The 27938-nt window shown below is 53.0% G+C and overlaps 1 protein-coding gene across 2 annotated transcripts in view; it reads right to left on the minus strand.

The window, feature by feature from the left end:
- ESRRB (estrogen related receptor beta) overlaps window positions 1-27938 on the minus strand; it is a 162801-nt gene that overhangs the window by 101467 nt on the left and 33396 nt on the right. Inside the window, exon 1 of one of the 2 annotated variants that reach the window (XM_059373676.1) lies at window positions 700-1055. The exons of the other annotated variant lie outside the window; for it this stretch is intronic. Within the exon in view, the coding sequence (XP_059229659.1) occupies window positions 700-749 (50 nt within the window). The 5' untranslated portion in view covers window positions 750-1055. Of the gene's footprint in view, window positions 1-699; window positions 1056-27938 lie in introns of those variants that run through there. 2 annotated transcript variants of the gene reach the window in all.

Here is a 27938-nt window from a genome sequence, read left to right on the forward strand (position 1 = left end):
CTCCTCCAAAGCCGCGAATCAACTTTGCCTCCGCCGCAGCACCGGGCCGGCTGTCCCCACCCCAGGCGGGATGCGGGCTCCTCTCGCAGGGCATGCGGGGCGCCCGGGGCCGCGTCGCCCGCACCGCTGGTGCGCCCAGCGTCCACCGCGCTCCGTGCGCGCCCTCGGGGCGCCCCGCCGGGACCGCGGGGCGAGACAGCTCTGGCCGCCTGCAGTTTCCGAACCCGCGCGGCACGTCCGATTCCGGCCCCTTGCCGGGATCGTTTGTGGTCCCCAGTACGGAAATAAATATTAAAGTCAAAGGGCCCCCGGGGAGGCTTTCTCGGACGGGACAGAACATCCTTGCGACATTCCCGCACCTGTTCTGGGCTAGCTCCTCCCTATTCCACAGAAACTCAAATATTTTCTCGCCGCGGGGGAAGATCAGAGCGAAAAGGTGAACAAGAAGACGCTGTTCTTACCTAAAAGTGAGGTTTGTAAAAGGGGTGCGGGAAAAGTTAGAGGAAGGTTTACACCCCCCCCCCCAGAAGGCAACCCACATAAGTGTGCGGTTTTCCCCCCTCCGACGTCCCCCAAGCGCCCCCGGGGTTCCTGCCACTTCAAAAATCCCTAGGAGAACTGCGACACCCAGGACAGAGACAGCCGGACAGGCAGAAGGGCAGACAGACCGACCGACCGACCGAGAAACAGAGCACCTACTGGTTGTGGTAGCCGAGGGGGTCCGGGATGCAGAGTTCTGACACGTCCATCAGTCCCGTTTTAGCATTCCCAGTTGGTAGAGAAAGGCGGCGGGGAAATCACGCGGAAGAGCGAGTGAAGGGCACAGGCGAGGTGCGAGTCCGGGCAGGGGCACAGGGAGCGGGAGAAGGCAGAGTGGGAGCGAGCGCCGTGGCGGGGCGACAGGGAGGCAGAGAGCCGTGCGCGCACAGCCCAGCGCTCCCACTCAGGCACGCACTCCAGCGGGCAGAGGGGATGGGGAGCCGTGGAGGAGGCTCGGGCACCAGAGACTTGGAGCCCACTAACCCTACTGTAGCTTTAAGGCTGGGAGACTGATGTATGGTTTGGCTCCTATTGGCTATCTCTCAGGGGCTGGACTTAAAGTGACAGAATCGAGCTGGGGTGGGGGGAGGGGGGTGAGCCTGAGAGACTTCAATGGAATCAGACGCCCGGGCGAGGTCCCCACCTCCTGAGGAGTAAGAGCACCGAGCTGTAGAGCCGGAAGGCCTGTCCTCTCGCCATTAAAGAAAAAAAAAAAAAAAAAAAAAAAGGCCCAACTGGCTAGTGGGACTGGGGGGTTGACAGATGGGCTGTTTACACACATACACCCCGCCCCCCCCCCCACACACACACCGGCATCCCTTCCTATAACGGGCAGGCCCAGCAAACTCACCTCTCTCTCTCAGCCGTTTAGAATGGGTCTGTTTTACAAATTGAAATGAGTCCCAATGCTTCACTCTCACACCCAGCGGAGGCCTGGGACTTAGAAATTCACAGCCTCAAGCCGGGCCGGGGGCACAAAAGTGCAAAGGGTCCTGTGGGCAGGTGAGGCACAGCCAGAGAGAGCGGAAGAGAAGCAGACTCCTTCGCATCTCATCTCCTGGGCCAGCTGGTTCTGAACTGCCCTCCCACAGCTGGATACAGGGTGTGCGTGTATGAAATGCTCTCTAGATGGATAAAATGATGCCCTTCATTGGCAACGCTAAGAAATGTGCCGAGGACACAGACCTGAGCAAATAAATCCCTGTCTGCTTAGGAAAATACAATTGTGGTTAAAACAACCAACTTCGAGGCCCGCAGGTAGACACTTAAGCATGCACACCTGAATCCCCAGCTACGAGCACACCTGCGTCCCTGTCTGCTGCTCCCTCCAAGAACCGGGATATTATGAGCTGCCGCTGTACCAAAACAAGCTATAAGTTATGCCCCAATCTTTCTTCTGGGGCTTTTCATCTTTTGAGATGTGCCAGCCACAGAGATAATAATTTGATGGTTCCAATGAGTGTGGGGAGGGGATAGGTACAGAATTATTTAAAAGGGAGGGGGAAGCCCTCAGGAGACACCACTACCTTACTCTCCTATAGTCTACAGAAGACAATGAGCAGTAGGGGGGAAGACATAATTTTATCATCAAAATAAGGTCTAAATGGAGTGTAACCGCAGGCAGTATTCAAGCACTTCAAGAATAAAAGCAGGGAGGTTGGCGAGAAACCCCAGGAGGGGCTGGGGACCGGGCAGCAGGACCACAGATGATCCCTGACTTGGATAAATGTGAGCGTGTGCTGGCTGGGAAACAGAGCTGTGATTTTTCATGTGTGCAGAAGTGGAGGAACGCACGGGATTCTCCGGGCTCGGGGCTCAGGCAGGCATCTCACAGAGAGATGGATGAAGATGTCTGCTCTGGCAGCAGAACCCACAGCAGCCCCGGATTTTTTTTTTTTTTTTAATCACGTCGGTACTTGGTTGTATTAGAGGTGGAAACAGGGTGTGGAGACTTTTTCCTTAACCGTGGCCTCTACACAACCACCGCCCCGCCCCCGCCGCCCCCGCCCCAGGCCAAGACCTCAGTGACTGGTTTCTCTGTATCCTGTCCAGGGACCCCTGAAATCCCTTCTCCAAAAGTCCAGCAGCCCCGGAGCACTTTGGAAAATGCACACCCAGTGTTCCCTTGTCCCAGTTGGGAAACAGGTCCCCAAGGAAGGCTTCACAGGACAGACTCCAGTGTGTCCCTCTGCACCCTCCCCAGCTCATGTCATACTGCCCTCAGTCTTTGTACCTGCTGTCTAGAACGCCCCGCCTTCTGGAAGGCACCAGAACCTTCTGCAATTCAGGCTATGATGATGTATGTATCAGTATGAGTAATATCCCCCCTCCACACACACACACACACACACACACACACACACACACTAGATTATAAGCCCTGTAAGGGTAGGGACTGTTTTTGTTTCCAGGAGAATCCCCAGTGCTTAATGGTGCCTGGTACAGAGCAGTTGACTAGATAGATATTTTGTTGAATGAATAGAAGCGTGGCCATTTGGGGTGGGGTGATAGGGCCTGCTGAGGGACAGGCTGGCCGCCCCAGAAGGGAGTACGTGGGGCCAGTACTGACCCCAGTATGGGGCATTGGATTCAAAGCCACTGGGGGCAAATGAGGGAACAGAAGAGCTTTTTTTGGTTAAGAAGCTAGGGGCTGCTCACACACAGTCACTACCTGTCCAAGGTAGGAGGAGAAAGGGAACTGAGCAGCTCTCTCTGGGCACTAGCCAGTTACCCCCCAGGGAGGGAATGAGGTCCTTGAGACCTGCTTCCTCCTCCTTGTCCAGCCTCCTCACAGACAGCCCTGGGGCAGAGTTCTTTCTCTTTCCTTCCCTGGTAGGACAGCCTGTAGACCCTGCCGGAGGGGAGAAGCGGGCTGGCCAGCAAGGGGATCCTGATGACCTGACCAAGCCTGGAGGGGTCAGCTTTTCCTCTGGTTCTCCAGGCAAACTCTGAGCAGGGGGTCCCCACACTATTCATGGGACCAGTCGTTCTCTGCTCTGTTTTCACCCAGGTCACAGGATGGGGCTCCTTCCCAATGCCAGGGGTGGGTCCCAAGCCTCTAGCTTGAGAGGTGGCAGTGCCATCTGGAGTGCAGAAGGCTCTGGATCTGCTCCTGATGCCTCCATGTGACATGACCCAGCTTTCTCTCTTCCAGAGCACAAAGGTGCGGCGGGGAGGGGTTGGCAGTGGGGGTGGGATGTGGGGTGTGGAGGTAGAATGAGTGGGCGGGGCTCTTGGGTTCCTTCAACCTACCTAACACTTGCAGGGCTCACCCAGAGCGGGTGCTATTTGTACCCCTCACCACCACTCCCCAGCCCCAAGCTCTATGCCACCCACCCCGTCACTGTCTTGCGTCCCAGTACTGGCAGCCCCACATGGGCACGTCAGCCAAAGGAGACTGGGACAAAGGCATTAGATGCAGTCCTTGTGGATGGTGTAAGGGGACAGCAGCTCATTTTGTTCTTGTGAACAAACTCCTTTAAATGGATCGTTATTACATTTACAGAAACTTAACAGCTGGGAGGGGCTTGGAGAATAATATAAAGCCATCACTGGACTTTACAAATAAGGAAACTTACAAATTTCCCTGTGTGGAGAAGTGACCTACACAAGGTCACACGGTGAATAATGGGCAAAGCACACCATCTTCGGGGCCTACTTACTCAACACCTAAACTCCTAAACTTTTGTGCACGTGTCTCTTCACTTTCCCTCCTTTTTCTTCCCCCAAGTTCAAACTCTTTGCTAAAGAACATGAAGCCAAATCAGAACAGCGCCACCGGCAATACTCTCCACACACACTTCCACCTAGGGGGGACCAGACTGCTGTGTCCACACCCTTCCGTACATGGTTTCCTGGGAGAAAAAGGAGGCACAGATTGGTGGACACCCATTTCCTGACCTGCTGTCCCACTATGAGAAATGCTCCAGCTGGCAGAGAAGGAGGAAAACACACCCAGACACAGCCTGGAACAGAGCGGTCTCTTCCTCAAACCTGTGTTTCTCCAGCTACAAAAAAGTACCAAGTGCGTTGTGGATAGCTAGACACGGACTGACACGGACTATCCACTCTTTCCCATCCCAGTCTGGCTAAGGGCTTTATAACATGGGCTGTCCCAGTACCTGCACCCGGACCTCAAGGCCCACCCAAGTGGCCTTGCCATGATCTCCGCAGCTGACCGCCCCCCCCCCAGCACTTCTTGCCATGGGCCTGGTGAAAATCTCCACCTTCAGCAGAACCCAGGCTTGGTGGGGACCTTCCCTGTCTTGCAGCAGCCTCCCCGGACACCCGTCATTTCTACACACACAGAAAGCAGCAAGCAGCATATCTTGTCTCTCGGAGTCTTGAATCCCCTCTCTGTCCTGTGCTCCTCTGGGCCCACAAGCAGCGGCTTTCCCCCTCTTTTTGGCAGGGTCACTCAGCAGGAGCTGGGGAGCTCAGTGTGGGCCCCAGGGGGAGCAGAGAACCTGATGGCTTCATCACTAAAAGATAAGAACCAACAAGAATTTTTGGAGAGGAACACTGTTTGTTGGGGGATGCCGCCCCTGTTGCTCACCCTCACGTTCCCTGAACCCACGTTTCCAGGCGAGATGATGCCTCGGGAAACACACAAGTGTGTAGCCACTTCTTACCACCGGCAAGGGAAGAAGACGTCTCCGTGGAACCGTCTGAGTCACAGTCCAAGCCTGTGTCTGATCCGCCCCAGAGTAAGGGCCGGGGGAGGCGGGTCCAGGAAACGTATCCATTGACCATCCACGATGACAAAGGTGGGCCTGGCCTAGACCGAGAGCCTAACCCGTGCGTCTCTGCGGACGGTGTTGGTCAAGCCAGGACTCCATGGACTCCCGGCCAGGGAAAATGTCCCCAGCCGCACCCCTCTTTGGGTGACTTTGGGCCCCCTCTCTTCTCACATGCTTGAATTTGGGGTGTGGGGTTATATTCCCGAGTGGTGGTCAGCAGACTGTCGGCCCATTGGCTGGCGTATGTCCCAAGGATCATAATTAACTGATAACGCTAATACAATGTGAGTTTGTGCTCCCATAATAGTCTCCTGCTGACAGATAAATGCTGCGGAAACATGATGGCTTTGCCTGAAGCTGTAATGGCCCATTATTGGGGCAAGAAGGCTCGTGTACATTAGCATTGCCGCCATGACACCGAAGATGAAGTACGAAGAAGATGTCTTGGGTGAATAAATGCTTGGGTCTCCTCCCACCACCGCCATCCATTGCATGATCAGAAATCCCTACTGCAGGTCTTGGAATAGCTTCCAGATATTTCAAAGCTCCTGTATTCATTTTTTTTTTTTTCCCCGAGCCTCAAGATCCCATTCTCACCAACAGAGCTGAATACTATATTAAAGTTCTCTGCCTGCCAAAAAGATTCCTGCTTCCTGCGGTCCCGTGCAAGATGGCGACTGCAGCAAGCAGGCAAGTTGGGGAGATGAGAAAGGGGAGATAGGTGTCTCCAAAGAAACTAAGATCTTTTTCCCTCCTGATCGCCAGGAGAATAAGAACACATCAGGAATGTGATAGCTTTGTCCTCTGCCAAATTTCTGGGGGGGAAAATGAAGGAGGAGGAGGAAGAAGAAGAGGAGGAAGAAGGGCAGGGGGGCATGGAGAACACGGTTTGATAGTACCTGGGACCTAAGAGGCATTGAACAACTAGCTATTGATTGAGTGAATGATCTAATTAAATATTTTCCATTACAGTACATGCAGGGTTTTTTTTTTTCCTTATAACAAAGAACTTTGACCTTATTTTCTGTGTCTGCATCACACATTAATTTATCATCCAATTTCTTGTGACTTTTGCATCAATGTAAGTATAAAACAGAGTTGGTTTCGAATAGTAAGACACGCAGTTTGTGTCTAGGGTCTCATCCCTGGGAAAAGGACACCTTCTGTGGTTGTTGATAGTTTTAACTGCAAAAACCTCCTGGTCAACGCAGGCCACAGAAAGAATGAACAGTTTGCTTTGCAACCCACAAATTATGCTTCCGTGTACATCTCTAGTCTCAAGAATAATTATCTTAGAGAAATCCTAAGACACACGAAACTTTCGGAAAATTAGTCCAAAAGCACCACACACACGTCAAGAGTTATTATTAAGTGGGAACAAAGAAACATGTTGGCTAAGCTTGTCTCGGGCATTAACGACACCAAATTCAAAACTAGGAACATTCAAATGTGTTTTCATTTCCTAATGGCTCAATTAAGGTGGAGCTTCTGATTTCATTATTTTTTTTCCAGAATAAAATGCATTTTATTTTTGCTCTAATAAAATGCTCTATGGAGAGGGGGAAAAACAGCAAATGCTTTTAGGTTTGAGAAAAAAATCAAATGTACATGGTTTATAAACTGTAAAGTGCTCTCTCTCTATAAAGCATGATTGAGATGATAGCTTTTATCTGTGTTCTTATAAGAGAAAAGTGCTGCCCGACCACTACCTTCACAAATGTATATTGTAATGAAACCAGTCCCATTGGTGAACTCCCCGCAGCTCTGAACAGCGTAATTATGAACGGGTCAGTACCGATTCCAGATGAAGGTTCACGCTTTGTAGCAGAACCAGATCTGACGTCTTTATTTTTCATAACAGTTGGGAATGAGAAGTTTCGGTAGAGCCCCTGACTTAGGAGGCTTTGCCTCCCCAAGAAGGACAAGACAAGGCAAGAAGGGAAACAGCAGAAGAACCAGACAGAGTTTACAGGGGTGGGCAAAAGGCAGTCAACGATACAAGATTTAATATGGGTAAACACCAGTAACACACTTGTCAGCAGTGACCCTAGAGTGAGCCGGCCCGTAGGAGAGCTGGCGGGAGGGCAGCGATGCAGAGAGACATCTGGGGTCAGAACAGATAGCACATTAAGCATGGGCCTCCAGCTCAATGGCATGACAAACACTGCTTTGGGGTAATTCTACAAAACCCAGCCGAGCAAGGAGCAGCAATAATTCCTCTTTACTCTCCCTTACTAAAAGCACAGATGGAATTTTATGCCCAGCCCTGAGGGACTTGCTTTGAAGGCAGACTGGAAAGGTGATATGAAGAGGGCTAAAGAAGGTGTGGAAGACCTCCTGCAGGTAGCTGAGCCCCACAAGGAGAGGGACAACCACAGGATGAGGAGGGATGGGCTGTCTCTGTGTGTAGGACAAGGGCTTGGGTCCAAATACCGTGTCTCTCTCTCGCTCTCACACTCTCTCTCTGTAGGGCTGTCTCCATTCCTTCTGACCACCTCCCTTTCTCTCTCTTGGTCAGTAACCCACTCAGGCCACACCCCCACTTCTAGTGCCTAAGACCTAGCTCACTAAGGGGTCACATAATGCACCCCAGAAGTATAGGAGGGGCGCTCTCTGAATTCCTCCCTTCTTCTGCCCTCTGGGCACTGTTTCACGATCATTTCTTTGTATAGACCTTCCAGAAAAGACACACATGTGCCAAGCAATCTGCTCAGACTCCTGGAGGCCGGGTAGGAAACGGCAGGCAGGGAAGCAGCACCTCGTGACACACTGCTTGGCATTTGTCCCCACTCAGGTCCCCCTTCTATCATCCCTGGGCTTCCACCACCCAAAGAAGGTGTCAGCATTTTAATGCTTGCCTCAGGCTCTGTTTTCCAGGGGTCTGGGGCTAAGATAAAGACAGTCAGCAAACGGGGGGGCCAGTCTAGGGCCACCGACTTTCTCTCAATTTAAATGATCTTAGGATCCACTACCCCTTTCCTTGGTTGGAGGAGAGGGAGCTCGAGTACAACGATTGGGTAGATAACTGTGGCTTGTCCCCACCCCACTTACAGACTCTCCAGTTTACAAAGGCCCAGTGGACTCTGCCCCGCCCACCCGCCCTCTCACCATCCACTCAGACCCTATGGTTCTGATTCAGTTGCCAAAAGTTTCAGATCAATGGTGTCACTTGGAGCTAACCAACACTCCCCCCTTCCCCATCCCCCTCTCCTTCCTCCATATGTCCATATGCGGGAGGCCCCGGTACATAGGGCTCCCTCCCTTCCCTGGTTTCCTTCATGCTGAGCTCAGCTACTTCCTCGTGTGACCACCGTCTCCCCTCACGCACACCCCTGACTTCAGCTGTTGGCTTCAGCCATGGGGAGAGTCGAGTGGCTTCAGGCGGAGGGGGTCTATGACCTCCTCGCCCAGCAGAATTCCAGGGGCCCATGGTTTCACCTTGTTGGCCGGCCATCTTTAGCATATTCTACCTTGTTCCCTTGTGGTTGAAGGATGATTCTGGGGCATCGGTATCCCTTTCTCACCTAGCTGTGTCCAAATCCAGGAAGGGAGTGTGTGCATAGGTGTGCTTATGTTGGGGAAAATGTTGATCTTTAGGTCCTTGTTTTTTCTTTTTTAAAAATCTTTATGTCATTCAATTGTTTTTCATTTGTTGGTTTTGATTTGATTTTAGTCCAGAGGCAGAGCTCTCCTAAGAGTTCCCCATCCCTAGACCCCTGCAGGCTTATCTCTCATCTTCTTGGCCAGAATCCAGTCATACGCTCACCCCAAACCAATCCCTGTCAGAGAAGAAATGGATAACCATGATTGGTTTCAAATACACTTACTCCCAGAAGCTGAGGGAAGGGTCCCTTTCCCCGAGAACATTCATATTCAATGACAAACGAACCCACTTCTGTTAGAAGAGGAAGCAGGAATGGTGGAGGAGGCAGCAACCCAGTAAGTGTCTGCCACCCCTGCTGGTACACCAGGCTGGACAGTGGCAACAGCCCACCTTGGAGGCAAACAATAAGAGGTCATCATCTGTACAGTCGTAAAAACAACACTAAAGCCAACAAAAAGCTCCTTTGTTCATCACCTTACTCCAACAAGTCAAAATAATGTCAGTGATAAGATACTCTCCGCAGGGGGCGCCTGGGTGGCTCAGTGGGTTAAAGCCTCTGCCTTTGGTTCGGGTCACGGTCTCAGGGTCCTGGGATCCAGCCCCACATCGGGCTGGGATGGAGCCCCTCCCCCGCATCGGGCTTTCTGCTGGGCAGGGAGCCTGCTTCCCCTTTGCCTACTTATGATCTCTGTCTGGCAAATAAATTAATTAATTAAAAAGAAAAAAGATACTTCTCACCAAGAAAATTTCTTATTGTTCTGAGTTGTGATTGTTGTTGAATTTTCATAACACAGGTAAATTCCTAATTAGTATGTTTTCTTTACCTATTCTTTAATACAAATCGCATTCCAAGCGGAATTTCCAAAGTCAGGCCCCCCCCCCCCCCACACACTAACTTAGTTATACATAGCGGTGGGGGTCGGGGTGGGTCGTTCTCAAGAGTAGATTCCTAGTGGCTCAGAATTGTTCCGGCTCACGTAAGGGGCAGCGTGTCTGAGTGCCTGTGGTCTATATAGATCCTGTGTTTAATGGGTGGATTTATTTTTATTTTTCTATTTTAAAAAGTTTTATTTATTTATTTGACACAGAGGGGCAGAGAGGGAGAGAGCACACGTGCATAAGCGGGGTGAGTGGCAGAGGGAGAGGGGGGAAGCAGGCTTCCGCCAGAACAGGGAGCCCGATTCTATGCAAAGCTCAAGTCCAGGACCCTGGGATCCTGACCTGAGCCTGAGCCTAAGGCAGCCACTTAACCCCTTAACGGACTGAGCCAGCCAGGCGCCCCTCAGGAGCATTGACACACAGAGATTCTAAAGACAGAGAAGGCCCCTGAGGTGCTTCGGTCCCGTTCTTCTATGTGACCACCTGGAGTTCTCATTTGCATTTAAAAGTTAAAGCAGTGTTAGGGCAGAACGAGGAGCTGTAATATTTGTTAGTTCAATAACAGTCCCTACGTGAAAAGTTTCCCTGGGTTCGTACCATATTCTTAAGGTAGACCTTTATTCTTTGTTCTGTAGTGTTACGGTTTGCTTTTAAATTAACCCACACATTGGGAAAATAGTGCTATGGGTTATTCTGTGATTATGTTGAGTCACCAGGTGTCAAGCATTCAAGGTCTACCCAACATCCCTCCTTTCGCCTGGTTGTTCCTTGTCTCAGTGTCCCCAGTTGGGCTAGCTGTCCTGAGAAAGAGACAAGGTGAATGCGCACATTTCCTTAAGACAGTTTTCGGGGAACTCATCTCCAAACAGATCACTGACAGCCAGCCCTGAGCCCCCAAATCCCCTCAAGCATCTTCTCCACTCCCCTCCGGCTGAAGAATTCTGCCTTTTACCAAATCCCAGCCATGAAGACTCTATTTCTTATTCACTATTCCCCCATCCTCCGGTTCGGTCCCTCACTAGTATGCTAACATTTTCATCTCCCTCTTTTTCCTGGTTCTTGGGAGAACACCAACTCTAGCATGAGTCTTCAGACTCAGTGACCGGGGTGGAGAGGGCGGAGGGGACGGACACTTACTGAGCACCCACTCCGTGCTGGACACTCGGCCCTATCCTGCCATTTGGCCTTCACTTTGGGTCATCAGGCCCCCCTGACCCCCGCGGTGTGTGTCAGCCCTCTCCTTTTATCTACTGAAGAGAAAACTGAAGCTTCCAGGGTTAAGTGCAAACAGCCAGAAGACAATCCGAGACTAGAACCCAATGCTGGCTCACCCCAAAACCTTTGCTCTGTCTAACCCATGTCACCTTAGCGGAGTCCATGCCAATGCCGTGTCCTATGACAGAAGAAGAGGCTTTCGTGGGCTAGCCTGTGAACCCAAGTGCCATGGCTAACTGGGAAGATGGGTGCTTAGGCCTAATCCACGGATCTGTAAGAGGACTTTAGGATCGTAGCCTCTGGGACGTCAGTATGGGCCAACCTATCCCCATGTTCGTGTATTTAGCCAAGACCTGGAGAAGTTCTTTCAAATCAGAATGACTGCTTTCTCAGTCCTGGAGGGAGAAACCGTGAGAAGCAGTGTAACGTTGGGGAGGAAACCAACTGATTTTATGGAATGATGCCAAAGGGTAGATTTTAACTTTCTATGACTCGGAGACGGTGAAGGACAGCTGGAAGAGGGAGGACGTGACGAGAAGGAAGACAATCTTCCGCCAAGCAAAATTTCCTCATTAGGGCCAATTTGCTCGGCTGGAGCGGGTTCAAATGGGCAGCAATTTTGAAACCAGCCGGACGCGCTTCAGTGATTACTGCAGACACGCCCAAGAAATCCAAGGGTCGCCTCTAGAGGCCCAATAAGCTCCCTACAAAATTCAGGAGATCTGGTTTCCTCATGTTCCTCCTATTCCGTCCCCTCCCCCTCCTTGTGGTTTGAAAGGTCTTGGCCAGATCAAATAGTTGGTTTTGTTTCCCTGTTTCTTCCAACATCAACAATGCACGTCTCCTTTCATTCCTAGGATCCTAACTAACCCAGCCATTCTGCCAAGGAGCCTCATGTCCTGCCCCAGCATCAAAGGAAAATCCAGAGGGTGGGTTTTTCCAGAGACTTTGTTCCTTAACAGCTCCTCAGTGACAGCCAACCGGGGCTGGTCCCTCAGACAGACTCATCCGCAAGCAAGCACACTTTTTACCTATGGGAATCACAGAAGCATCATTTTTTTTTTAATTTTTATTTTTCTTAAGATTTTATTTATTTACTGGAGAGGGAGTGACAGAGAGAGTACGAGAGAGCACAGAGGCAGAGAGAGAGGCAGACTCACTGAGGAGCAGGGAGCCCGATGTGGGGCTCGATCCCAGGACCCCGGGATCATGACCTGAGCGGAAGACAGACGCTTAACTGACTGAGCCACCCAGAAACCCCCAAAAGCATCATTTTAAAGCAATGGTTTCCAAGCTCTACAAAAAGAGCCCCATAGAGTCTTTCTTCAGGTGGAACTGTACCCAGGACTTTGTTATAAGAAACAGCAAAAGAGGAGCTTTTCTGGTTTAGGCAAGTGGGTCCTCCCCCCACCCCCAGCAGGAAATCCACAACCCACTTCCATAGAATCCCTTGTTCTCCCTGGGGCGCACTTTGAAAATCAAAAGGATATCTCTAAAATCAGGGTTCTCTCAACAGCATCAACACAATCAACTCGACCAGTCCTCCAAGATTAAGAAATGGGAAGAATCCGCACACTTCTGAGGGTTGTCTGGGCAACCCCTATTGGGAGTCCCTGGGGCCATGTTGGTAGAAGCCATGGTTAAAACCTAGCAGCCTGCCCAAACACACCTGCTTTTTGTATCCATGTCCTTCCCGATTCAGAATGAGGCCAACCCCATTTAGGCGGCTGGCCTTGCGGCACCGCTGTGAGCAAGGACCCAACTCATCATCCCACGGAGGCAGGCAGCTTGGGGTTCTCAGCACCGGGAAGTCCACAAGTGGATTTGCTATCAAGTACGGAGACGGTTACTGGGCATATTAACATTGGTTAAGTACTTTTCTCATGGTATACTTAATGGTATTAAATAGTATTGATGTCACTTTCATTCACTTGGCAACAGGACGTGCTTTCTTGAGTGGGAGCATAAGGGGTGACTCCAGACACAAACTAACACTTTGTGAATTACAAGGAACACTCCGTGTGCTGATGGGAGAGTGTCTCCAGGTAAATGTGTCCTGTCACAAGTCCCTGGGGACACAGCTGAGAGGCACGGGCAGATAAAGACGAGCAGAGAGCTCAGTCCTCACTCTGCCTGTCATTAGCCTTGACTCTGGGACATGTTTCCTCCCTGCCCAGGTTTCTGGAAATCTCTACAACGGTCTGTTGCAGGATCGTTTGTCTACAGTACTGTGCGTGGTCCTGGTACGTGTTATTTGGTCAGCAGACTCTGGTCCCACTCCATCTTTTGTCAAGGGAGGTCCTGAGCTCAACTCCGGGAAGGGGAAGGCTGCCTCCCACTGCGATCTTCTCTAGAACATATCCATCATTTACATTCTGCTCAGCCCCCCTGGGGGGTACAACTGAGGCACTAGCCGGTGGCTGACTTTGTACATTGTGACAGCCTGCTCCCTCTCTGTCCTGTCTTATCTTCAGATCTGCGAGGATGGGAAGCAGCGCCTTCTTGGGGATTACTGTCCAGCAACCCTCTGTCCACCTCACAGGTCAGCTCCCCACCCTCATGACCAAGGTGCTGAATGCCTGGGGAGCTCTGTGATTATGATCAAGCCCACACCGTCAGGACCACCCATTAGAGATGCCCTTGGGTGTGCTTTGAGTTTTTGTTCTGATTCAAACATGGAATCTCAGGCTGACCTAACACCTCCATGAGATCTCAGTCCTTTAGCCAAGTTAAAGAATCACCATTCCTCAGCCCCAGGCTCCCTGCCTCCTTGGAAACCCTTCCTTCTCCTTCTCACTCCTGTTAATCACAACAGGTGTTGCCCAGACCACCCTCAGAAGTGTGCATATCACTCCCATTTCTTAATCTCAGAGTTAGAGTCATCAATGTGTAAAAGTCCAAACACTGGCCATTTCTTCCCCCAAAGAACCTTTTGGAGGTAATGGAGAGACAAGGGTTAATCAATCTCCCGCAGCTGAGCTCATGTCATCTCGCTGCTGTGTGGGAGAGGAAGCTAAACAGTTTGAAGTCCCGTCTACCCCCCAGTCTCCCACCTCTGAGGACTTTTCAGTGCAGCTATGTTGAATGGCATCAGACAGCATCTCAGGCGGGGGGCATATGAGCCCTGAGCCCACCTGTCAGGCCCCTGGGCACCCAAGTCATCTGGGATGTGCTGGGACCATCTCTGATGTAGGACGGTACAATGTGATGAAAACACAGGGTTGGCTTCTCAAATGTGTCCTTTCATGATTCTGTGACCACCAGGGTGAGAGAGCTCCCTGTCCGAGGTCTGCCCGAGGAGCCAGGTGGCAGCTTGTCCAGACAGGCAGAAGCTCTATGTGTATTAAGTTGCCTTGTCATTTCAAACCCCTTGCTGGATATTGTCTCATGGATCTTGTTAGCTCACGGCCAGAGGCAGAAGAGTACCTTCCATCCGACAAGGGGGAAATAAATAAAGTCAATCCACCCTCTGGATGACCCTCTGGGTGACACTCCTGGGTCCCTTCTTAGTGCAGGGTTTGTGGAATGAAAAGATAGTGAAGATCAATAGCAAGTCCTTGGAGTTGGAGATGGAACAGCCCCCAAAGGTAGGCAGGTGCCTGTTGTCAGTGGGGCAGAGCAGTAGCACATCTTTATAATCCATCAGATCAGTTATACTCCATACTTGTTAAACTCAGCACAGGAAAGCCCCATGATAAGGCAGCCTGCAAAGCAGTAGGCTTGGTCAGGTCCCTCCAATACAGAAATATTGGCTCAAAACAAAGGAAGACCCCCAGCCCCACCCAATTGCCATCTCTGCCCACAGAAAAGGAAGAGTTGTTAATCCCATGGGTTGGTGCCTGGGACGTGCTCTGGGCCAGTCTCTCCAAGAAGCGGGGCCGCTCTGTGTTCAAGCATTGCACACCTGCCCGGGACTCCCTCTTGCCCTCCATCCAGACTCTTCAGAGCTTCCAGGCTCCTCCAGGCAGAGCCACTCTACTCTCCCTCTTTATCCTTCCAGCTCCTCTGTCTGCAAGCCAGCAGGTGAGGGTCTGCTGCAAAACCCACTGCATCTTGGAGTCCTGGAGAAGGAGCAGGAGCACAGAGCAAGCATGTACTGGGAAGGGGGAGCCCTGCCAAGGTACACAAGATTTGCGATGTGTGTCCAGGACAGGATTGCCACCCAAACACAGAGCACAGCAACAGGACAGTGCAACAGGGCTGCAAGCTGCCCGCAGGGCCCTCTCTACCTGCTATGCTCCCCCAGGGAAGGGAGCAAGAACCACCTCTGCAATGGGTTTTCCCACCCAGAGGCCCCAAGCCAGGGCAGCACCACCCTCGGGTGGCTAAAAAATAGCGCTGCCTGCCCCCCCCTTGCCCTGGGGCCACCAGAGGGGCATCTTTTGCCTCTTTGTTTTTCTTTTTCTATTCTGTGGCTTGTAGAAAATCAGAAAACAAGGAGTAGTGGAGTTCGGATGGCCCCGAAGTTGGTCACAGCTGAGGACCTGCAGACCGACAGCCTTTGGGGCTCCTGCGGCTGTGGGATGCACATCTTGCCATCTCGGGGGGCTTGGCAAACGCAGCCCCTGCTACCTTTGCTTCCAGGATCTCTTCCCCATACCCTGCTTCCTCCTCCTCCCTCCACATGCCTACCTTTCCCCTCCCCTACCTCCTCACCGCCTCTTCCCAGGAAAGCCATCCTTTCACTCCTCTGTCTGCAGACAGCCCTGGCCTCCCTTCTCCCCTGGCTGCTCCCACAGGTGCATCGCCAGGAGGGGATGACTGAGCGTCCATTGGCTCTGTCTGGGCCAGGCCCCAGGCTCAGGCTCCCACCTTCCATCCTGACTCCTCCAGGTAGGAGCTACTCAACTCTCTGAGTCTCTGGGCCATGGAGGTGATAATGATCATACTGACCCTCAGGGGTTGGTCCTGAGAATGAACTTGACAAGGTGTATCAATCTCTCCCTCCGGCGCGTGGACCAGAGTCGTTGCTCAATAAACGCCAACCCTGAAAAAAGCACTCGCTTGTGTTCTAAAGGTTCAATGCCAGAGCTTTACTTTGTACGTTCCCCTTGCCTCTCTGTGCCTTTCACACCCGGCAACCCCAGTACCAGCCTGAGGAGGCATGTTTGGAAGGCATCACAAGGGGGCGCAATCAATCTATGCCACCCAGAGCAGAGTGTCAGACGATCAAGGGCATTGACATCCTCTTGGCTGATGGAATTATTATTATCAAGACCTAGCACCTGTTTGGGTTAGCAGAAAGAAGACTGTGCCTCGCTGGGTCATCAGCAATGGTCCTACTCTACCATCGTGCATGGAATTCTAGGGGGTTATTTCGGAGCATCGGTTCCCAAAGTGGGTTCCGCAGACCAAGTAGTACTGGTATCACCTGGGAATTTGTTGAAAATGCTAAGTCTCTGGCCCGCCCCACACCTGGGTGGGGCCCTGCACTCTGTATTCTAACAAATGGTCAAGTCATCTAGAAGATATTTGCATGCACGCTCCGCTTTGGAAACCACTACTTTAGCGGTTTCCCAAATATTAAGTATTATCATCTCTTAAGTCAATCTTCTTGCAGACCATGTCTCCAGCTTCAAACAAACCCAGACGAAAGGACTTTTGAAAACAATCACGACTAATTTTTTACTTAGAATACGTTTTAGGGGCAAAAAAAAAAAAAAAAAACCCTTCATTGATCATACAGGCTGCAGTTCACGGTGTGTCTTATTGAACATGAGGTGATCACCTTTCTGTTTTTAAGATCTCATTTTTTTTCTTTTTCAACTTTCCATTGAAGTACACACACGGATATGCTCCCATATCTAAGGGGACAGTTCACTGGATTTTCATAAAATGAACACGTCTGCGTACCCAGCACCTAGATCGTGATAATGAGCACTGCCGGCAACCCCATGTCCCCCCGCCGGTCACTCTCCCTGCCCCGTTCAGCTGTGCTGCAGCTTGGCCAGCCGGCAGGTGGAAGCCCGGAGTGGGACAACTTAACCTGGGGTAGGGGTGCTTCGAGGAGAGGGTAAACCTTCCCTGGGGAACGCCAGAAGAAACTCTTAGTGGCCAGTCGAAGGTTCAACAAAGCCCTTTTCTGTCCTCTGGAGAGACGGAAATCATGGCAGAGGGGCACAACGAGGGAGCATAAAGGTGGACAAGAGAGTAAGAGTGAGTTCCAATCCACGGTACGCGTCCAGCTGCAGAGGCTGTGCACCTGCTAAGGCAGGGTGGGAGTGGCCATTTACCCACGTGCTGCTCGTTCTCCAGCCCCTTTCCTTTTTCCCTCCAAAGTTGGGCAGTGCCCGGAGAGTAGGGTGAATCTGCAGCCGGCTCAGAGCTGGGATGTCTGGGGTGGGGGTGCTCACCTGGGGTCACGTGAGACTGGCAGGCCCACTTGGACATGGGCCAGAAAAGCAGGCTGGGACTAGAAGAAACCAGGCTGCCGGGTTAACATGAAAATGGTGTCTGCCATCTGGAGACAGTACAGCTGTGGTCTGGGGCCACGGCTTCCAGAGCTAGTTTCTCTGTTTTCTTACCTGTAAAACATGGGAAATGCCTCACAGAGCTCCTAGGATTGTTGTGCAGATGAAGTGAGCTAACAGGACACGACTCTTAGAAAATCACATTTGATAAACCTACCCCTGCACACACTGTGGGAACCAGTGCTCTGGCTTGAAAATGCAGCCAGGTGGAGAAAGGGTGATGCCCTGCGCCATCGCTCACAAACACAGCAAGCGCCGGGTCAGAAATCCCAGCCCTGTCCCCAGCACCCCACCCATCCATTCATCTGTCGCCTGTGGAGAAGGTAGGAAGGGGCTCTGGAACAGATCAAGTCAATGACAGCCATGCACTGATGTCTACTGGCAGCTCCTAGGACTCCAGCTGGGCACTGGGGGAACTGCCGAGACCCTACCTACACTTTGCTGGAGCCTGCTGAAGCTCGCGCCTGCCCCCGCAAGTCCCCCAAGGTGCCGGAGAGGCATACAGAGGAGAGGGCACTGGACCTCTGAACACCAGTCCTCTGGGTCTGGGGAGGAGGGAGAGAGCATGTTTGCTACTCACTGTGCATCATCCCCAATCAGAGCAGGAGGTCGGACGCTGAGGTGGCTTGTGTTGACAGGGAACACGCGGAATAAACCCCGAGTATTGCCTCCTGCGTGCTGGACCCTGTGCTAGGTACCCCGATGCACAGTCTCACACACGGGGCTACATTATCCCCATGTCACAGAGGAGGACTCCAAGGCTCTGTGGACCTAAGCGACTTGCCGCCTCTGGAGCATCCATGATCCCAGCATTGTGCTGGCCCCTGAGCAGGAGGCAGACGGAACAGAAGACCTGGTCATTCTCTTTAGGAAGAGCTCACTACAGCAGGAGAAAGGCCTGCCGTGCTCCAGGCTGACACAGATGGGAGTGACCAGTGAGCTGGCTGGTTGGGGTGCGGTGGGCGTGGACCAGAAGGGGAGTGGGAGGTGACAAGGGGATGAGGGGACAGGGGACGAGGGACAACGAGATGGTGAAGGCTGGGAGCCACCCGGTAGGGGTGGGGAGAGAGATGAGCACTGCGGTACTTAAAGGAGAAAAGGTGAGGGCAGGCCAGGTCCTTCACGGGCACCCACTCTGCCTCCCAGGCCCCAGCTGCCCCCAGGGAGCAGCACTCCGGTGCCCGGGAGGGTCTCTACTACGTCAGATGGCAAAGAAGGCAGCCCGGAAAGGAGACACATCCAAAAGAAAGATGTGCTGTCAGGATGAGGTCTTTTAAGGGGAGGCCCTGCAGAGTGAAACAACCGTTGATTTCAAATTCTCTCCCCCAAATATCAAGCCCAGGATGTCCCTGCATAGACACCCCTACTCTTCTGTCCCCATGACCCATGCCACAGGTCCTTGGGGTCCCTCACAAGTCTCTGACCTGAGCAACGGAGCACAGAACAAGGGACTGTGTGAGAACATCTCCTGTTTGGTTCACTCTGTGGAGTGGGAGGAACCCCTCATCCCCACAACCTCCCCATTTCCATCTCTAAGATGGGACTGATGTACTTCCCCTTCCCACTTCGGAGGGCAATGTGGAGATAGGCCCCTGGGAAAAGGCTGTGGCTGCTGGAGTCTGCCTCCATCCAGTGAGCACCTGCCGTGTGCCCGCTGCTGTGCTAGGGAGTGGGGGGAGCAAAGAGAGCTAGCCAAGGGCCCCTGGCTGCCACAAGTCCACAGTCTCATAGCAGAGGCTAGCAAAGTGCCACGGGTGACAGGTGCACGGAGAGACGGGGTGGGAGAGGGGGACCTGGAGCCGCAGACAGGCAAGGAAGAATTCACAGAAGCGCTTGCCAAGCAGATGTCCCGCGCACGAGGAAGGGCCCTCTAGATGGGGAGATCAGGGCACACATATACAAGGGCAGGTGAGCTGGACCAGCTAACTACACGGAACTCAGCCGCGGTGCCCTAAGCCAGGGTGGTTAGTGACATCAGCCTGGAGCCACACTGCCCTGCTCTGTGTGATCTTGCACAAGTCACTAACCTCTCTGAGCCTTGGTTCCCTTTTAGGTGCTACTGCACCTCTGGGTCCTACTGCTCTCGGAGCAAAAGGAGGTTCACAGGCCCCGCACTTGGAACAGCATCTGGCAAGGGCTTAGCACTAAATACCGTTAGAGATGCTGCTGCTGAAGGTTCCCCAACGGGTCCTGGAAGCAACAGATGCAGCCAGAACCTTCCTCCTCTAGCTTCTGGCTTGGAAACACTTGGTGAGCCCCAGATACACGGTGCGAACCTTCAAACGGGCAAATTTGCAGAAACGAGGCGCTTTCAACGGCCCAGAGGGCTTCAACATCGCGCTAAGGAAAAAAAATAGCGGGGTGGGGGCCTCGAAAGAGCCGCTTGTCAGCCCTGTTCCCGCCGGCACCGGAAGGGCAGACGCCGGCCTCCGCGATGAGGAGGTGCCCTCTGGCCTCTCGCTTTCTGGGACAGCGGCGCGCTCGCGGAAGGCCGCGGAGAGCTTCTCCTATAGACCGCACGCATGCAGAAGGGCCACCGACGAGGGCGCCCCGGAACGGGACGCGTCGGGACCGCGGGACAGAGCACTGGAGGACCCTCGCCGCTGGCCTGACTGTAGCGGGGACCTCGCGGCCGAGCGCCACCAGAGGGCGCGCTGGATCTCGGAGTGCGCGGAGCTCCGCCGGGCGTGGGCGCGGTGCCGGGGCGGGTGGGCAGGTGCACGCCGGGTGCGCGCCGGGGAGAGGAGCGTGAGAGCCTGTGTTCCCCGGAGTCAGCCCACGACACGAGGAGTAGGTTTTCCAGGGATCCAGCTCGGAGCAAACAGCGCAGAGGACTCAACCGTGATCCTAGTAATAGTAAACCTACTATTTGTCACCATGTGTCACACACTCTAGTTCAATCCTTACCACGAGGCCACCAGGTAGACGCTATTATTGTTCCGCTTTACAGTCGGAGAAACTGAGACTCGGTGTGCCAGAGGCCACACAGCTGGCAAGAGCCCAAGCTGGGATTTGAACCCCCAGGGAATCGACTCCACAAACTGTGCTCTTATCCAGTCCTCTGTGATAATCCGTGTCCAGTGATCCATTCTCTTCGTTCCCCCCGAGGGTTAATCATTTCTCACTAGCAGATCCCTGGTTAAAGCAGCTCAACCCTTCCCTACAGACAAGAAGTGTGTAGCTACATTTCCACTCAGCAGGTAGGCATCGGTCCAGCTGTAAAACTCAAAGACCAAACAATGGCCTCCAACAGATTCTCATTTAATCAGCATTTATTCAATACTTTCTATGTGCCATGAACTGAGCTGATACATGTACATGGTATCTCACGTAATACTCCCAATAATGTGCTCACGCCTTTTTCCATTTTACGTAAGAGGAAACAATGGCAGGTAAGTAATTTCCTTGGGTCACACAGTCAAAACTTGACAGCTTCTGGAGCTCCCACCACCAAACCCGTCCACCCATCCATCCACCTATCCATTCACTCATTCACTCATTCATTCATTCAGCAGATCTTTGTGTCCGTCACTGTTCAGACGCTGTAGATTCAGCAGTTGACAGGGCAGCCAAAACCTTTCTTTCTCAGGGCTTACGATCTTCATCAGTTAGAGGGAGTGCCCTGCTGACATGAACCCAGTTCCTGTTTCTGGAGGCTTACGAGAAGAAGCCATGTGTACGGAAGAGAAAGGAAAACCAGCTTTTTGCCTACATGAGATAACATTCCTGTCCTTCACATGTAAGATAAGATACTGATGGTGGTTACAGGTAGAACTGTGGCTGCTAAAATTTGTGAAGTCTTAGCCCCTAGTACCTGTGAGTGTGAGCTCGTTTAGAAACATGGTCTTTGCAGATGTAATCTAGAGAAGAGAAGGTCATAGTGGAGTGGGGTGGGCCCTAATCTTGTATGATTAGCGTCCTTACAAGAACAAAACACACACACACACACACACATACACATGCACACGTGCGTGTGGAGAATGTCATGGGACAATGGAAGCAGAAGTTGAAGGACTGTATCTTAAGGAGCTCCAGGGATGGCTAGGCCCAATCAGAAGCTAGGAAGAAGCCAGGAAGCATTTTTCCCAACAGTTTTCAGAGAAAGCATGGTCCTGCTGATACCTTGATTTCAGAATTCTAGGCTCCAGAACTTGGAGATAGGAAGTTTCTGTCATTGTAAGCCACCCAATGCATGGTACTTCCTTAGAGCTGCCCTAGGAAACTACTATAACAGTGTGTTAACTTCCATTTTTTTCTCATTAATGGGGAAGAACCTGGCCTGCCCACCCACCGGTTCTCTCACCCCATGCCCGTAGTGCTCACGGTCAAGGGGACTGCCATGGTCATGCCCTCGTACAAAGCTCGTTGGCCACAATGGCATCCGTCCCAAGCCTGCGGTCTCAGCAATGCTGTCCTCTACCTGTCTGAGCTAGCTCGTGGTTCCCAGGCAGGATGACAAAGGTGCATCTAGTTGGCAGAAGAAGGGCAGACAGCAGGCAGGTGTGCCCAGGTCCCCACATCTCACCTGCCACTTTCCCTCTGCCAGCCTCACTCAGCATTGCCAAAGCCTCATGTCGTTAATGTGCTGCTTGTGGGCTCCTGCAGAGGGGAGGGGCAGGGGGAAAGGCACTGTCATGCTAGTCTTTCCAGCTGTGTCCAGGTGCCCCACCACCGTGGCAAACAGAGAGGGCATTAGCCCTGTGGGGAGTCATGTGTGGCCCGACCCCCCTACTCAACAATTACCCCACCAAGTACCCTGATACACCTGTCATCGTGCCGGGTTCATGTGAGGGCTCCAGGTTCTGAGAGGCAGAATACCGACTCACTTGGCTTCGGATATTCTAGTTTGGAAATGCACTAAGTGTCAAATCTGACAACTGTGCCATGACCCAGTCCTTCACAGCGAAGCTGTGGGTACATGTGGCTGGAGGCTTCTACCATCCTGGGAGCTTGGGGTCCCTGCAGGGCTCACTGTCAATAACCTGGGCAGGCTTGCAAACCTCTCCATTACCCCTTCACCTAGCTCCCTCTCCATAACCCCTTCACCTAGCTCCCTGTCCATTACCCCTTCACCTAGCTCCCTGGAACTCTTCTGGGCCTCTAGGCTTTCCTAGGCCAAGTCCCCATCTCCCTAGCAAGACAGCAAAGCTCCCGGGGTAGGGGCTGTTCTGAATCAGTCCTCGATCTAGCACAGAGCCCGCCATCCGACCAAAGGAAGCTGGGCACATGGCCCGCCCTCCCCATGGCCTCAGCTGGCTTGAGGGAGGACAGGCTTTCGGGAGAAGCAGAGCTTCCTTCTGGGTGGTCTGGCCCAGTCTGTGAAGGAGGGAAAGCAGCAGAGATTCCATTAAGATGTCCCGTCTGGGACTGGAGACCGCTCTCCAACAGAAACCTCTTTTGGAGCAAATGTTCAGAAAGTGGAGCAGGTTGGTAGGCAGCTGTCACCATGTGCAGGAAGAAAAGAAACTTCCAGTACCATTAAGAGGATGTTTGTCTTCCCCATGAACGGGTGCCTGAGAAATGGGCGAGAAGGGAAGTGTAGGAGAGAGAGGAGCACTGCTCTCGCCAAGCTTCTCTGGTTTTCATTAGACCTGCCCCAGGGGCATGCACCACTCACTCCCCTTCTCTGTCTTTTTTCTCCATTCTCTCATCATTTAACAAATCTTTGATGAGCTCTGCTTTGAGCCCGGTGTTTTAGGTGCAAGGGACCCACGAAGCCCTGTCTTTGTGAACTCACTTTCCAGGAGACCTATTTCTTTCCTTGCAACAACCCATTTCTTCCTGTTCTCTTGCTGCCCGCCCAGCTGTTGGTAGCTAAGATAAACCCAGCCAGGCAGTCCAAATCTCAGCCATTCGTTCAGAGCTGCCAGTTAAGTGCCTACAGGGTGCTGGGCACCCTTCCAGGCTCAGGGCCTCTAGGGCACCCCTCATGAGGGCGTGCCTTCCTGGGCGAATGGCAGTCCAAGAGAATTACCCCTGGCCACACCAGACCAGTCCATCTCACCGGGCACAGTGAAGTCAGTGAAAACTTTTGATTGCTTGTGAAGACTATGCAAGAATCCAGAGGAAAATGGAAATGGCCAATAGGAAGCCAAGTGTGGAGCTAGTTGGGAGAGCCATCTCCCTCCTGGGTCTCGCCTCCCCACCGAGACCCAGACTCCCCCCCCCCCCCCCCAACCATGGCCCCTGCTGTGCTCTGTGCAGCCCAGCAGACCCCAGCCCGAAGCCCTGGCCCGCCCAGGAGCCCGTTCCCGCTGGAAGTCACCTCCAGCCCCGGGGCCAGGCCGCCCTAGACTCCAGTGGCCCGCCAGTCCTTGCACTTGAATTAACTCAGCCCGGATGCGCTGACTCACTCGTGGGCTCCATGACCCGCCTGGTCGCAGAGGACACCTCTTCAGACACAATTACATTTGAGGATGAAGCATTTCCTCTGGGCACAGAACAAGCTAGCGAAAGCTTTTCTGGGGGAGCGGGGAGGGCCGTGTTTGGAGATGCCTCAGGGGACAGGCCTTGAGGTTGGGGGTTCCCCAAGGGCGGGTGTGGCTCGCTCAACCCTTATCTGCCCGTGGGCCATATTACCCTGTCGAAGTCTCACTTCTTGGGGGAAGGAATAAAATGTGTCTACCTCCCAGAGAAGAGGGGCCGAGTACACGTGTCACCCTGGGGCACATCAGGTCCTGGCGAGCACACCCACACTCAGAATCCCGAAGCTTCGGGTGGAACCCAGAACTCCACAGTGCGTCACACGCTTGCGTTTAACACCTTCCCTGGGCCCGTCAAGACACAGAAAAAATGAAATATGACCCTTTATCCTAGACTTGGGGGAGGACTCAGGGACCCCAGCTCCATAATGTCTCTGTGAGACAGGTGCTCCTAGTCCCCTTTTATGGATGAGGAAACCGCAGCAACCTGCTTTCTCAGGAATCACACTCTCTTCAAGGATGAAATCAGTCAAAAGTGGTTCTGAGATCTCACACAGGTGCCTGGGGAACAGCCCAGAAAGAATCAAAGTCTCGGTTCCCCTTTCCTGACTTGCGTTTTGAGGATGCAAGGAGAGGAAAGTAAGAAACAAGCCAGGGGTGGTTGTGAGGCCACAGTGTCCAGGTGGGAAAAGGCCAGCTGCCTGCCAGGTCCTGCCTCTAACAAGTGTCACAGGAGGGGGACAGTGGCTTCAAGCCTCAGACACCCTCCTTTGGGCCGCGTCCAGCCCTGAAGCCATGGAGAAAAGGTCATTGGTGTTTCCCCTTCTGAGAGCCAGCATCTCTGTTTAAACTGAAGCAAAGGAATTTGCATTTTAGGGATAATTTTCCTAGGTCTGTGCCACCTTGAAGTCGCTGTTATTAAGGAAACCGGACAAAAGAGGTTCAATGGGAAATGTGGTACGTATTTAGTTTAAAATGCAGCCGGACACCTTTCTTATGAAGCTGGTAGGCACGTATCCAACCAACCACCCAACCACCCAACCATCCAGATACTTCCTGTCCAGTTGTCAGGTGGAAGGGAAGAGAGCTGGACACACGTGGCACGTCTCCTCGGTCTGGTGTGCATGCTATAAGTAATGAAGGTGCTCTACACGGAAAGACAAACGTCTCCTAAGCTCTACCCTTACCCCCACCAGCCCTGAGCAACAAGATAAGGGTTTAACCTCCACAGGGAGCATCAACGTCGTCCGTCTGAGCAGCCCCTTACCCAGGGCAGGGAGAGAAAGGATGGGGCTGCTGCCTGGGACCGGTTGGTGGCTCAGTGCGGGGAGAAGCTCCTTCTCAATTGTCTGCTTGGAGTCCTTGACCTCCAAGTGGGCCTAATGGAGATACCCTGGGCCTTAGGGCCAGACAGAGCTGGGTTGGAGTCTGGGCTCCATTACTCTGTAGCTGTTTAACTTTAACAGATTACTTAACCCCTCTGAACCTAGAGTTCTTTATATGCAAAATGGTGCCATACCCACCTGGAAGAGTCCTTGGGTGGACTGGTGGGCCTCACTCAGGCAGTGGTCCTCAGCAGCGTGGGGGTAGCTCATGGCAGCTGGCCTTCCGCACCATGCTGAGAGCTCCCCAGAGTTCTCAGCTAATTCTCCCACTGCCTCCCCTTACCCGTTTGATCTTTGTCTTCCCCTTACACATGCACACGCACACGTGTGTGCATTCGGAAACAAATCTGTCCTTACTTCATTCTGCAGAGGAGGCAGCGCAGACGGGGAGCATGTAACCGGCCCAGGATGACACAGGTATCAGCAGACCTTGCTGGGATGTGAGCCACGTCTCTCTGGCCCCAGCGCCCAGGCACAATATTCACCTTTCCTCACCACCTACAGGCGCAGGTAGAGGCGACAACAGGCTAGTCTGGGGGCCGGACTCCCCCTTAAGCCCACGGACAGTAACTCAAAGTTGGATGCAGGAAAACAAAGCCTCGGGGAGCCCATCTCCCTCTGGAGTGGGGCGACAGACAGCTCAGCCGAGCAAGCCTCCTGCTGGTTGCAGAGGCCTGGGCCTGGGAGGAAGGCGTGTGGGGAGCCGCTCCTCGTGCTCCCTCCCAGCAGGGCCGGCTCCGCAGGCCGGGTGTGCACTAGCACGTGCCTGCGCGCGTGTGTGCAGGCGCTGTTATTCACAGCCGCTGGCCAGCAGTAAATAAGACAGTGGGGCTTGATTCATGAGCTCTGACAGGAAATCTATAGCATGTGGTGTCTATAATCCGCACGCTACGACGTGGGAAAATGAAAGAACAACAGTCCAATTACGGAATCCTGGTTGATCCTGGCGAACGCCTCGGACTTCGTGGGGCCTGGGCTCAGCCCAGCTGGAGACAGCCCGTCAGAAGCAGCGAGGGCAGATGCCCCCAGGCCCATGTGGACTGGGGGGCCCCAGAGGCAGCAGCCCAGGGGAGGTCAAGTTGGCCTCCTGGGCCCCAGGAAGGAGCGGCAGGGTGGCCGGCAGCTCACCCAACAGCCAGCCCCCTGGGCATCTGGAGGCCAAGCCCCAGAGGAGTCCCTCTGACTGACAGAAGCAGCCTCTATGCTCCGTCTCCTGGTTTAGAATCCTGGGAACTTAGTGCGCTGCCCTGGCTGAGTAGGGTCCTTTCAGGGATTGTCCTTGGAGGTGTTTAGGAAAGGCTGGGTTCTGGGCAGCTCCGTGGCTCAGGGGTGCTCCCTCTCCCACTGGAGCACCTTGTTTCCTCCCAGGGATGCCAGCAACGGATGTAACAGCTTTCCTTTGCCTTAAGGGCAGGACCCGCAGCGATTCCGCCCTCTGACCCCCCAACTAACAGCGAACTTGATTAAATACTCTCCTGCCAGAATTCATGTCCACCCTGCACATGTGGCCTGATTCAGGAACATAGCCATCGCAGATGTAACCAAGTTAAGGTGTGGTTATCCTGGATTTGGTGGGCGCTGGTGTCCTTAGAAGAGGAGGGAAGTGTGGATGCAGAGACAGAGACACACAGAGAAGAAGGCCACGTGAACACATGGGGCACATCCATGAGCCAAGGGTGCCCAGGCTTCCTGGCTCCCTCCTTAAAGCCTTCCGAGGGAGCACGGCCCTGCCAGCCAGCTTGATTTTGGACTCTGGCCTCCAGAATTGTGGGAGAATAAATTTCTGATGTTTCAAGCCACCCAATTGGTGGTCATTTGTCATAGCGGCCCCAGGAACTAACACCTACAGTATCTCACACCTCGTGAGAAAGTGTGCAGAGCGCTAGGAAGGTCTGCATTAAAGTCCTGGCTCGACCATTCCATTGCGTCTCTCTGGTCCCACTCTAGTCGCCCTGCAATGAATGCCTTCTCTACACGGCAGCCGGAGCAAGTGTTTCCAGGCATAAATCTAATAGCAACAGAGAAGCTTTGGAGAACATGCCCTGTGCCAGGCATGGTTCCAGCCCTTTATAGGAATGAAATTGATTTCCTCCCAACAGCCCTCTGAGGCAGGTCCCATTACTAATACCATTTCACAGATGAGGAGACCAAGCCCAGAGAAGTTATGAAACATCCAAAGTCACACAGCTCTTAAGGAGCACAGGCACCATTGAAATCAGGGCGGCCCAATTCAAGAATCCACACTGTCACCCACTACACTCACACTCACCTCCTGTTTCAAGTCATCCAATGAGTTCACACTGCTAACCTCTCCTTAGCATGGCCGACGAGGTTTTGCCTGATCTCTCTCTGACCTAACCTCTGACCTACCTCTCCAAACTCCCTAGTACACGGCTCCACGTTATTTTTTTAAGGTTTATTTATTTATTTGACAGAGAGAGAGAGAGCGCGAGCGAGCGCACACGCACCTGAGAGCAGACAAGCAGGGGAAGCAGCAGGGAGAGGAAGGGGCAGACTCCCCGCTGAGCAGGGAGCCGGATATGGGACTCGATCCCAGGACCTGAGATCATGACCTGAGCCGAAGGCAGACTCTTTGACTGAGCACCCAGATGCCCCTACAAATCCTTTACTACTCCTGCTATTTTGAAATGGAGCCTAATTCCTGTCCCCTTGAACTTGGGCCG

This window comes from Mustela nigripes, chromosome 13, assembly GCF_022355385.1.
Source record: "Mustela nigripes isolate SB6536 chromosome 13, MUSNIG.SB6536, whole genome shotgun sequence".
Taxonomy (NCBI): domain Eukaryota; kingdom Metazoa; phylum Chordata; class Mammalia; order Carnivora; family Mustelidae; genus Mustela; species Mustela nigripes.